This window comes from Diadema antillarum, unplaced genomic scaffold, assembly GCF_040938485.1.
Source record: "Diadema antillarum isolate AM-2024a unplaced genomic scaffold, OU_Dant_1.0 scf00000023, whole genome shotgun sequence".
In the NCBI taxonomy this organism is placed as follows: domain Eukaryota; kingdom Metazoa; phylum Echinodermata; class Echinoidea; order Diadematoida; family Diadematidae; genus Diadema; species Diadema antillarum.
Window position 1 is genome coordinate 1,833,518 of NW_027270912.1, and position 13,242 is coordinate 1,846,759.

General features: G+C 38.3%; 1 protein-coding gene across 1 annotated transcript; it reads left to right on the plus strand.

Annotated features, from left to right (window-relative positions):
- Positions 1–1,041: 1,041 nt before the first annotated feature.
- On the plus strand, positions 1,042–12,723 carry LOC139732204 (rRNA-processing protein FCF1 homolog). The gene is made up of 5 exons (XM_071643083.1): positions 1,042–1,118; positions 7,994–8,223; positions 9,030–9,190; positions 10,320–10,414; positions 11,641–12,723. Exons 1-5 carry the CDS (start codon positions 1,042–1,044, stop codon positions 11,687–11,689), a joined length of 612 nt encoding a protein of 203 aa, XP_071499184.1. The 3' UTR covers positions 11,690–12,723.
- Positions 12,724–13,242: the final 519 nt, after the last annotated feature.

The following is a 13,242-nucleotide window of genomic DNA, read 5'->3' on the forward strand; positions in this document are numbered from 1 at the left end:
ATTTAACATGTGATGATTATTATCGTTTTTCTTGCATGAAGGAAGAGGGTCTGACTTACCTCTAAATGTATGTCATTAACAAATGGAAGAATGTGTATCTTTTTAAAAATTAAATTTAAGGAAATTTGTGCTACAATGTGTTGCCTTTATACTTCCTTTCCATCGTTGTCGTACTGTGGCCATGGTAACATCACGAATTTTCGTAGACCTCTTAGATATCCAAAGATGGCGGTATTACCGAAACGTTAAAAGTTCGTAAGTTTTGAACAGATTGTCCAAATTTCCTCAAACTTCCCAAGTATAGTGTGTTCTATACTGATATTTCTGCACTCACTAAATTTGCATCTATATTTGGGTGTCATTTCCTTTAAAAAGTACCATGCATTGTCCCATAAGTCTCACATTCACCTGTGCAGAATTCTTCCCTAAATTTCCCCTTATTTACAACGAAAAAGAAATGAAAGGGATGTTGTATTCTTCAAATCATTGTATTACCGGGATAACCCAGCACCGATATCTTGGGGGTAGAGTAGAAGTTATTTTCCAAGAATTACGATACTAATTTCATCTTATTTCACCAGTAGTTTAAAAAAACACAAGAATTGAGTTGTAAGCTGATGGCATCACCTCCCAATATCCACATTGCTTACGTGACTGTGAGAAGTATCAATTTTCGTGAAAAACATGACATTTGAAAATCCCGTAACATTCGTATTTCATGACCGATTTTGATGAAACTTTCAGCATTCTGTTCGTTTGAGCTTCCTGAACGTTAGCATGCGGTGTATAGGCCTATACTTGCACTTTAAAAGCAAACAGGCCAAAAACTCTGCGCCTTGTCTGAGTGTTCCGCCTCAATGATTCTCCCTATATAATGCCCTCATCATTAAATGCACGACATGGCTCCACGATGTGGAATCTAATGATCCATTATACAGCCTTCGTGATTAATGCAACGGCTGAGCCCCGCTTCGATCGGCTGTCGCTCTTGGTATGATTTGACAGTATATTGACACCCGTTTATACCTGGAGATAATAATCATGGCGGAGAGTGCAACGCAAGCTGGGACATTATTGGCAGTGGCTCTCACGGGGACCACCTCGCAGGATCAGAGTCAGTAATGTTAAATGCTTTTGAAGAGAAACACTACTTTCTGACATGACATTAATGCTGCATATAATTACTGAGCGATCGTTATGGAGTCAAGTTGGAACCTTGCGTGTCACACATATCACAATTCGTATAAATTCTTCAAATAATAAAATAAACCACAATCTATACCTGATAATAAGAATTGGGTCTTTGGGATTGATCGTTTTGTTTCTCTTGTTTCTTATATTTCTCAGAGGTAGATGTGAGTCTCTGTTCAAGGTTATAGAAAACGTCGCCATCTCAACATACTTCGCCATCATGATCCCATACCGATAATGTTTGTTCTCTAAAACTGTCATTTTAAAAGGAGCGTATAGTTTTGGTTAAGACCTAGCTTCAAGTTTCTAACATTTTTTTTGTGAGATAATGAGAAACCTCTTATGTAACACTAGTATGAAAGAGCATATAATTCCAAGAGGGATTCGGATTCAATGTTTATTTGATGAAAATTGTTTTTTTTTTTTAATGGCTGAGATACAGTATCCAAAACAGAGCAAATCAATTAAAAGGTGTGATCCACCTTTAATGAGGATCGCCTTGTTTTACTTTGTTTTTTGATATCTCAGCCCTTCCAGAACCGAATTTCATAATCTAAGATTTAAATTCCTCTTAGAATTGTATGCTATGTATCATTTCATAAGTGGCTTCTTTGTATTTTGCAGAAAGTTAAAAGCCCAATCCTCAACTCCACTAATACTATACCATCCCTGTAATAGGATATGTTGATGATGTTGCTTTGTTACGGCTGCTCTTGTTCAATCTTGTACAGAAACTGTAACTATTTTCGTTGCGTTACTGTCAAAGACGAATTACTGCTGGCTGCGCATTGATGACTGTCTGTCTGCAATCCACGTAGACCCACTGCTTTAATTCACTTCAATTCACTTCACTTTACTTCAATTTACTTCAATTCAATTCAATTCAATTCAATTCAATTCAATTCAATTCAATTCAATTCAATTCAATTCAATTCAATTCAATTCAATTCAATTCAATTTAACTCAACTCAACTCAACTCAATTCACCACAGGTGTGTGAATGAGGAATGAGGCCGGGGTACAGTGAAATCAATTTTTTGCGATTACTATTCTTTTAAAACCAGCTAGAACAACAGAAAATCAGTTCAAGACAATGTTCCCCCCAAAAATGGATGGACCCAATAAAAATCAGGGGTGTAATGTACGAGTCCCATTAAAAATAACAAATCCACATGAATGGATGAGGACTAAATTTCTAAATAGATTCGTTTCGTTAAAATTCAATTAAATTCATTTCCATCAACAAATAGTAATACATAATACAATGTATGCATTTGTCAATTCATGTTATTGTGAAATCAAAAAAAGAATACAAATCATGAAATAAAATACAAACAATATACGGAAAGCAGTAGATGACAGGTTCGAGTACCACTGGTTCCTTTTTTCCGACATGTTTGTTAATTTACAGATCAGCAGTTGCGATCTTAACAAATTTAATTTGCAGAGGGAGACAAACTGAAGAAACTCACACCTGAACCTTCACCCCTCTGAATGATATCTTTCTTTCATTTATCCTATGCCTTGTCCGCCTTGGACTACTTAACATAACAATGTCGGAATTTCGGAGCTTGGGTATTTGTTCCATGTTCATCGTGTCACTGCCGGCAACCAGGGACAGCCTGGTGGTAGTGTCGCTGCCCGGAAGGCAGTAGATGACAGGTTCGAGTCCCACTGGTTCCTTTTTTCCTACATGTTTGTTAATTTACAGATCAGCAGTTGCGATCTTAACAAATTTAATTTGTAGAGGGAGACAAACTGAAGAAACTCACACCTGAATATACGGATGATTATATATCGAGAAAACAATGCACACTTTTCAATACAAACCGAGAATAAAGAGAACGATGGAAGAGCGTGATCTATATAGAGCAAAGCTTGTAAAACGTAGATCACTCGAAGAAACGGCAATATAAAAATTACATATATTATATCAAAAATCAATCTGAACATGTTCCGTTAAAGCATTTGAATTTGATACACAGTATATAACACTAATGATGCATATCATAATATGTATTGATGTATTATTATGTTACAAGAATCTACTATGATTTTGACGTTTGTATTACCTATGTATATTGCTAGGAAATGAAAATAAAACATGAATGAATGAATGAATGAATGAATGAATGAATGAATGAATGAATGAATGAATGAATGAATGAATGAATGAATGAATGAATTTCGTGTTGTATTCGTGTGTTCGTGTTGTGAAATGAAATGAAATATGCGCTACATGCACTTGTTTTAGATGTATAAGCCCGCAACTCCAGAACACACCTTCAGGTCAGGATATATGAGACAATAGTTATGATCGCATGTGACGTATAAACGGTAACAGGTTGATACAAATCCACGGCAGAGAGAGAGAGAGAGAGAGAGAGAGGGGGGGGGGGAGGGAGCAACACTAACCCTCTGTGCGCCACGTTCAATTTCCTGTCCGTCGGTTTGTGTGTAAAATTTATGCACATTTTGACTCATTGGCGCAGAAAGGGTTAAAGGAAATGCCGACATCGAGAGAAGTAAGAAATGATCTTCTTGCTGGTTCCTCGTCTAACTTTCCATGCAGCCGGGTTACAAACATTGATTGAGCAACACTCATTGATGCACATGCAGTGTTTGAAGCATTTCTACAGAGAATGCCAACACGTGACATGATACACATTGACAACAAAGAGAGATGTGATATTGAAACAAAATTGAACGAAACACTCCATACCAATACTTTTGACCGAAGTTATCGACAGCTACAGCCACTAAATCAATATGTATTGGCTCCCTCCCCCCCCCCTTCCGAGTTACGGAATCAGTATGATAGGAGATAATGCTATGTATACCCCTAGATCCCTCGGCTATGTGATGCTGTCTGTTCCGGCTTATCGTATGACACGGAGTAGCCTCAATCTCTGAAATTAGGTTCCTGACGGAGCCTCGAAGCAGGCACGTTGATTTCGCGCTAAAACGTGCACGGTGTATTCATGCAGGCATGAGATGCGAGACACTGCATGTCAGAGGCAGTATTGCATATCAAGGGGACGAGCTTCCGTCTTAACGAATTCCGAGGATTTTCATTAAATTTAGTGAGATGTGGGTTTTATCACATCATCAGAGGCTCGGAAACAATGTCTTCTGGTCCCCCTCCACAAAGAGAAACGAGAAAAAGAGAAGAACGTTTTCAGGTTGTAAATGTAAAAGGGGAAACTCTGACTGTTAGGGGAGTGTCTCTGTGTAATCTGATTAAGGGTTGGCTATATACCGAGAACAGGGGGAATGGATTCTCAATGTTATGTTTCGCAGTTCTGCTAGACTTCATGTGCGTCATAACATTGTGATAATTTCCTTCCCTCCGCAGAGAGTGCAATATCGACTTCTATACATAGAAACTAGTTCGTGTTGGTTACACAAAGTCCCTGTCACCTCATCTGCGTGATATACGATTAATGGAGATTTTCTATTTCAGATGAAAAAAAAAACAGAGGAATTTAACAAGGCAAGATAGTTGAAATCCAAAGGCAACATGAGCTGGAGCCAAAAAGAAGCAAAAGAAGAGAAAGAAGAAGAAGAGGAGGAGGAAGGAAGAAAAAGAAGAAGAAGAAGAAGAAGAAGAGAAAAATGAAGAAGAAGAAAAAGAAGAAGTGGAAGAGGAGGCGGAGGAGGAGGAAGAAGAAGAATTAGAAACAGATTGACAACATCAAACACCTACCGGGTCAAAACGAGATTGAACGCGTACGTGTCTATACACATTTATAATCTTCGTAATCACATTCCGCAGCGTCTTCACACCAATGGAGATGAAAGGATCGGATAGAGCTTTGCAGACAAAACATGACCCTGCGACCAAGACCGCACCCATCCGCCATGAGTTCTTTCTAATCCTCAAACATCCTTCCTGTCGCTATATCCTCCCCTACCTCCGGGAAGCTACAAAATACGAAGAAAAACAACAGAAAGGATTACACGACAAAGTGCATCTTCCTAACGAACTGTTGAGGAGAAAGAATGATTACGTAACAAATAAATAAAACACAAAAACTGTAAAAGTTTACAACCTATCATGCCCGAGAGGGAGAGGGACCGGAAGGTAGCAAAGTCATCATCTTCGAAAACTGATGCTGCTTTTATTGCGTGTATTCGCTATAATACATCACAAGAAGATATTATCTTCTTGTGACCAAAACGAATGATAGGCCCTATATTATGTCTCCTTCTGGCACAACGTCTGGGAAGGCAATTTTCCAGCATGATGTAGCCACACTATCCTCCGTTAGGTCAGTAGATGAGTGGATTGAATGCGTGCTTGTAACCGTTTCACGTCCAATCTCAATGTCTCACCAGCTTTGTAAGAACTAATGTTGCCATGACTGCAGATGAGGAGATGTAAATGTATGCAAACAAGTCTTGTGAAGGCCAACTAGCTCCTCATCAGCCGGGTGATGACATTTATTGCATGTGTTTTTCATAGAAATCTTCTTTATTTTTTTGCTATGTTAACCCTTGTCTGCATGCATGCGATGGCGTTTTTTACCAGGAATGCGAGGGCGCGCTGCATTTCACGTGTCAACATATTGTGATATTAATAATACGGACTGCAGGGGGCGCTGTTTTTTTACAGCGTTAACGAACTCTATCAGTGGTTGGCTCTCACCAAGGAGGTATCACACACTTCCCTTGGTCTCATGAAACCACACATGTATACCGCCGCTTATAATGCGTTAAAACCTGTACAATAATTCGCACGTGACCTTCGCCTCATACACAGACTCGTAAAGACAATGTGCCAGCTATATAGATAAGTCGTCTACACACTCATACACACTTACCAGCCTGTACGTCTACCTCAGACGACAACCATTGTTATATACTCCCTTCGCGAAGATAATGATGATAATAGCCATAGAATTTATGATGCGACATGTTGCGTCAACTGCAAGCTGCTTAAGACATAGCGGGAGAGTATATCTACACGCAGCTGACGAAAGCTTTTAAAAAAGAGACAGAGCAGAGAGAATTAATGACTCGACGCAAACACCTTGTTGGCAAATGAGAGATTGGGGAGATATATCATCTCTCTCGCAATATATATCACTTGGACGTTCGCAGAAATCACACGTGAATCTATCACTTCACTATCATATCATAATATGATCCATCTTACATCTCCCTTGAGACATTCTTGAGGGATAAACTGTCTGCATTGATATCGCGCCGACTGCATGAATCATCGCAGACACTGACAATCAATATTCTCAGTGTCATTGTTGGTGGTATCAAAATCGTCATTGTCAACATTGTTTTCGTGAGAAAAATTATGAGGATGAAGCAAAACGATATCTCATCATGCTAATATCATATCCTAATTATTTTCATGCTATAAACTGATTGCAGATGACTGTTGAGCAATCGGGTAGTGAAAGTAGGAAAAATAAATATCTAGTACACATATTTATACAGGGCCGGCATTTATTTGACCGAAAGATCAGTCTGTATTTGGTCGTTGGGGATATGTTCCGCGGAGATTGTGTCTAGTGTCACGGACGGAGGAGAGCGATAACATAAAAAAATAAAAGACTCCTCCATACAGACGGATCTTTCTGTCCAGGCTTTTATGTGACATCAGTTTACTTAATTTCGAGATCTGCCTGGTTTTTAGTTGGCCTTTTGAGGTACTAGGTGTAAATGGTGTATTTGTTTGCATGGCTACTTTTACAAATCACAGCAGTAGACACAAGGATATTAAACTTCTGTACACCTGTGATTGTTGAAAATGAAGGTGAAAGTATGCTGCTAAGTTGTCTGAATGACGATGTGAAACATGCACAGGGCACTCTCTATTTTGACCTCTAATTCTAAATGAGATATAGTTGACTATGGTACAGACTTCTAGTTTTACAATTTGTGATTGTAGGATGTCGGTACTCTGCTCTGCTCAAGCATCATTTTTTTTTTTTGGGGGGGGGGGTTGCAATAGTTTGACAGATACCTCCATGAAGTCATTCTGATGTTACAATTGCTATTCATTTTGTACCCAAAATTACACCAATTCCACTTTATAAAGAGATGATATAGTTTTGGTTGAGATGGGACTTCAGGTTTTAATTTTTTGTGTGTTTGAGATTTGAAATCTCTTTTGAAAGAGCATGCAATCTTATGAGGAAATCAAACTTTGGATGAAAATTCGTTTTGAAATGGCTGAGATATCAAAAAAAACAGAGATGTCCTTATAAAGGGTGGGACCTACCTTTTATTCGGACCATTTTGTTTTACTATTGTTTTTTTTTTATATCTAAGCCGTTTCAAAACCGATTTTCATCAAATCATCTTTGAATTCCCTTTTTAAGTTGTATGTTCTTTAATATTGTACAAGTGGTGTGTAATTGTCTCACAAAAAGTTAAATCTAAATCCCCATCTCAACCAATATTATACCATCCTTTTGAATGACAGGCATTTAAACTTTTCTTGACTATCTTGACCATGCTTACTTACAGCATGTCTATCGAATATAATCTTGTAATCATTCTTTAGATAGCAGATCCGGATGCCAGTTTCTTAACACAAATTGATTGATGAATGATTACACATTCATATTCTTTAACAAAAGTTGAGGAGTTTCATACAATATACATATTATGATTTGATAACCAAAACCTCTGCCTTCAATGTCTTTAGATGTGGAATGACTTTGAAATAGATTTCAAGTTGTTTTAGTTTTTTTTCACATACATGTGGACTTTTATTTGCATGTTTTCCCTTGTAAACACTTTCTCTGATCAATTTTTATCGACTGTATTGTCATTACAGCAAGGACAAAGATAGAGCAAAGCCAAAGGATCAATGGAAGAAGAAGAAAGAGAATGCATCTAAAGTGACAGAGCGGGAAGTGCCCCAGTACTCTTCGGCTCTCTTCTTCAAGTATAACACTCAGCTTGGACCTCCATACTATGTCATTGTGGACACAAACTTTGTCAACTTCTCCATCAAGAATAAGATCGATTTAGTGCAAGGCATGATGGATTGCCTCTATGCAAAGTGTAAGGATCTAATCCAGTTTTGTTTCCAAGAAACCGACAATTTGTTGTGCGAGCCTGTACTGCATGCTTGCAGTTATGATGGCTTGTACCATTTCTTTTTTCATAAGGAGCCACAAATGGCAACTGACTCTTCCCTCAATTGGGTAAATGATTATTGTCATTTTTTTTTCTGCTAGGGCAAGTGCAACTTTCAGATGAATAATAACTTTGCTGTAGCAGTGATAGGGACATCTTTCTATTGAGTATTCTAAAAAATTCTGTATTTCATCTACTTTCGTTTCCTGCAGTCCAATTCTATAGGGGGTCAGTATTATTATCGTCAAGTGCATGTATGCTATATTCACATTGGCTGATATAAATCCCAGTATGATCTGTTGATTTTGTGACGAGGATGAAGAAGATTTTTGTAATTTCAAGTATGTTTTCAAAAATTTAAGAGAAAGATGAAAGTAGTAAACTTACTAACATTGATTTATGCTGAAGACCAATATTTGCACCAATATTAGATTCTCCCACACTTCCGTGGTGCTAGAAGCTCTCAGATATACATGTATACTGTAAATTTACAAACATGGGCTTGCGTTAAATTGTAATGATTATGTTGGATTTCAGGACTTCTTTCAACTTTTAAAGTTATTGTTGCTATGTGATCTTTTCATGATCAGATTTTTCTTCATGATCAATTCAGTAACAGTTTTATACAATGGGGCCTATGTTTGCTCATCAGGCATGTGCAGTGTCTGTCATCAAATGTCACAGTAATATTCACGATCATCCCATTTTTACTCTTGGTAAATGTTGCTCAGGCATACCCTGCATCACTGACTGCGTGATGGGGGAGATTGAAAAGCTGGGCAAGAAATACAACATCGCCCTCAGGACGGTAAAGGATCCCAGGATAGAGCGGCTCCCTTGCATGCACGCCGGAACGTACGCTGATGACTGCATCGTACAGAGAGTGACACAGGTGAGTGTACACTCGAGGCCGTCCAATTTTCGACATCTGGTATGGGCACGATCACATGCGCATTTGATTGCCACAAGATTTTTCACCGCCTAAAAGTGCAATTCCACCCCCCCCCCCCAAAAAAAAGTCTCTGTAGTGGACAAAATATGTTATTTTGGGTTACCGACTCCAGTTTTTTTAATCGTTCATCCTCATTTCTCCCTTTTCTATGAAACTGTGCCTCCCAACTTTGTCTTAATTTAATCACTTTTTGAATGGGTCATCAGCAGGATGGTCCAATTTTACAAATTAAGATATGATTTTAAAACTTAGAGTTTACTCTTTTGTTATGGAGAAAAGTGGAAAATAATTCTGGCCTACTTTTTGTGAGTTTTGAGCTAAGTGTTTACTTATTTTTTTCTTTGACTATGTCCATTTAAGAAGAAACTTCTTCTTTCCTACTGAGGGATTTAACTCTATTAAAGTTAACTTGCACATGGAGTTGTACTTTAAACCTCAACACATCAAGCAGAATACATCTGGACATCTGGGATAATGTATCTGTGAGTAAAGGGGCATTGTGGCAAAAGAGCAGTAGACTTGCATATTAAATTGCCATGCTGGCTCTAGGTCCATGAATGTAGTGGTTTAAGTAAATTTGTGCCAGTGAAGCTTTTAAAATTCTCATTTTGTATTTGTACATCATTGTAGAAGATGTCTCAACCCCTGTACTTGCCTAATGTCAGTTTTGCTGATGCTCTTTAACTTAGTTTGTTTATTTGTTTGTTTGTTTGTATGTTTGATTTAATTTTGTCTCCCATCATGTGATTTTGACCATGAAAAGAATGAAACAATGATGAAAAGTGCTCAGAAATATCTAAATGGAATAAATGGCTACCAGAATATGCTTGTTGTCCATTTAGTGATGCACCATAGGTAATGTTTTTTAGTACTTGCATGTGATGTTTGCTCATAATCCCTTTTCTGTGTGTGCATGTGTGTATGTGTGTGTAGCTCGTTTTGTGAAGAAAGGGCTATGGTAGGCTTGGTTAGTGCCAGCCAGTGCATGTTCTCTCAAACACTGAGATAAGTATTTGCACCCGAGACTGACACAACTGATTTTGTGTCTTCTTTTCTGTATTTGCTACAGCACAAATGCTACATCGTGGCAACCTGCGACAGGGATCTGAAGCGAAGGATACGAAAGATTCCTGGTGTACCCATCATGTACCTCTCCCAACACAGGTAAGTCCGTGGTGCAGTTTTCAGGAGAAAAGCGTGATACAGTGCACTCCCGTTATAACGAAATGCTCGGGACCAGCAGTTTTCTTTCGTTATAACGAAATTTCGTTATAACCGAACAAATACAATATATAACGAAAACAAGGAACCACGTATATATATCATATTATGTTTGCTGAATACTCATCATACACTGGAAAGCTATGTGAAATGTGATGGGATAACTGTATACAATAATTAAAGCAAGTTCCCCTCAGAAACTGTGTGTGACACAAGGAGCGAACTCACAGTGGTGTCACTCATGCAGAGACGCTATAAATGCTTGTTCCGCTACGTATTTTCGAAAGCAATTCGCATTTCGTTATAATGGAGCACATTTCTTTTGTTTTTCTTTGTCTGTGGCGCTCGGAAAAGACTTCGTTATAACAGAAATTTCGCTATAACCGTGTTCGTTATAAGCGAATATTGTACCATAGACTTTAATGGTGATAATTTTGGGACCAGAAGATTTACTTCGTTACAACGAAATTTCGTTATAACTGTGTTCGTTGTAACGGGAGTGCACTGTATCTTGGATAATACATTGTACTTATTTTTTATTCTTCGTGCTGAGCTCAGTATTATTTGTCCTAAATTTTGTATTAAAAAAAAAAAAAGATAACAGATGTCCCATGTTCATTTCAAAGAAATATGCCAGCTTTATAGCAACCTCTGACTTTTGCATACCTGTGCAGGGTGCCTGTAATTAAAGTGTTCATTCAGCGCATGACAGTGTATATGTTCAGACTCATAGAATAAAACTTGAATGGAATTGAAACATAATTTTTCTGTCTTCATCTTTATATTCGCACCAGTGCCATACTCTGCAAGTTGTAGAAAAATGGTCACACCACAAACTATTGCATGTATACACTTATAAATTCTGTGCTGTCAGCTTGAGCCTGGAACAATACTCATATTGACACAGTGCCATGACTGAAAGCAACCTGCTCTCACACTCATGGAAAGAAATTACCAATGGCTCTACATCAACAGATGAATGTTTGAAATTCATTTTATGATCAATATCATTTAATATCGCTTTTATGATTGACATAATCATGCAGTGTAGGGAAGCAAAAAGAGGAATTCGAGCATCAGATGAAAGAGAGTATGGTGTTGGGTTCGGGAAAGGGACACAGATACAATGATGAATTACCTGCTTCCTTCCTGGCTTTGTTTCATTTCAGATATACGATAGAAAGGATGCCTGATGCATTCGGTGCTCCACGTGTATGATGTCAGTCTTTTGGAGTGAATGAACTATGCATGGAAGTCGAGGACTTGAACATTTGTCATGCAGTCTGGAAGCGGTTGATGGCTTGTCTGCAGGGCAATGGATCTACGAGGATTTGCAGCCATTTCATTGTGACACATTCATCACGAAGTTTGATGTACACCATCTAAATTAGTCTTGCTATCCAAATTGTTGGATGCTCATCACGCTGCATTCACGAAAAAAAAAAAGTACCATTCCATGCTTTTACTGTTGAGTTTGGTTAGCGAATGATGATGTCACCAATCGTGTACGATCCTTATAGGGACAAGGGACGTTGTGACGGTAATGTGACTGACAGTCTGGAGTTGTATACACTGAGCCACAACGGCTCCTGATCTTGCAGTTTCATAGATTCAGTGTTATCATTCTTAGGCCTTTGGCATGGACCATGCCTATGAAAATCCAAGGTGCATTCACAAAAAGTAAAATGATTGGTCACCATTTGCACAATGGACCAAAGTTTGGGAGATGTTTCCAAAGCCATTGCATTTGTGTGTGTATACTGTACAGTGGATGGAAGCCAGCCAGTGCATTCACCAGCCTGCACAGACTGGTAATGTTGATGATAACAGAAAATGGATATGTAAAAGTGACTTTCATTCTGAGGGTGGTTTTCAGTCTGCCAACCATTGACACTTGATGCAAGAATGTAGAAACATGAAAAAGTTTGGGCCATTCTAGTAGTTTATTAATGAAAAACAAACAAACAGCTGAAGGTTATACATTCTGGAATAGATGATCATTGGTGTGCACAGAGACCCTGAGATAGTAGAAGTAAACTAGAAAGGCACTCAGAGAGCACAGACTTCTGCCAAGCAACTCATTTCCACCCATACACACATGCTGATAATCACCTTTATTTTCCTATGATAAGGAAGCCTTTCTGTTGTGTCTCGGCAGACTCTACCTCACAAGCAGCTAGCTGCACACTGTGCTCCCTGTACCTCAAGCGAGCACTCAGTGCACGTATATGCACACCTCAAATTCATGCCGCTCGAACTCATTTGTCGGCCCTATTTGCCAATAAATCATTAAAAAAACTTGAAAAAGGTATCCTGGATCCAGACAGTCGCCTGGATCACTAACAAACTTTAATCATCTTTTCCTTTTGTCATTATCAACTTTTTGTGTAAGTTTCATCTAAATCAGTTCGCAACTTTTTAAGTAATTTTACAAACAGACAGACAGACAAACCAACGCCGACAAAAACATAACTTCCTTGGCAGAGGTAATAAGTAGGTTTTTTTTTTGCATTTTTGTGCGTTGTTTAATGACAGTAGCTGCACTAGTAAATTCTTACCACCTGCTGAGTCCATGTAATTCCACCATACTTGCACAAACTGTATGTGTAACCTGTGCTGTGCTTGTACATTCTTCTTTGCCTTTATCATATACAATTCTTTTGTGCACTTCATGAGATTAATGGTACACTGGATAACCACATTGCCAAATACATGTACAATTATCATGAAAAACAGCATCGACACTAACAGCTGTTGGTACAATGTTGATT

Excerpts from the sequence above, each read along its gene's own strand:
- LOC139732204 (XM_071643083.1), top strand. The coding sequence starts at position 1,042 with ATGGCGGAGAGTGCAACGCAAGCTGGGACATTATTGGCAGTGGCTCTC. Across the intron at positions 9,191-10,319 it reads TCGTACAGAGAGTGACACAG|CACAAATGCTACATCGTGGC; the intron begins GTGAGTGTACAC and ends TATTTGCTACAG. Across the intron at positions 10,415-11,640 it reads ATGTACCTCTCCCAACACAG|ATATACGATAGAAAGGATGC; the intron begins GTAAGTCCGTGG and ends GTTTCATTTCAG.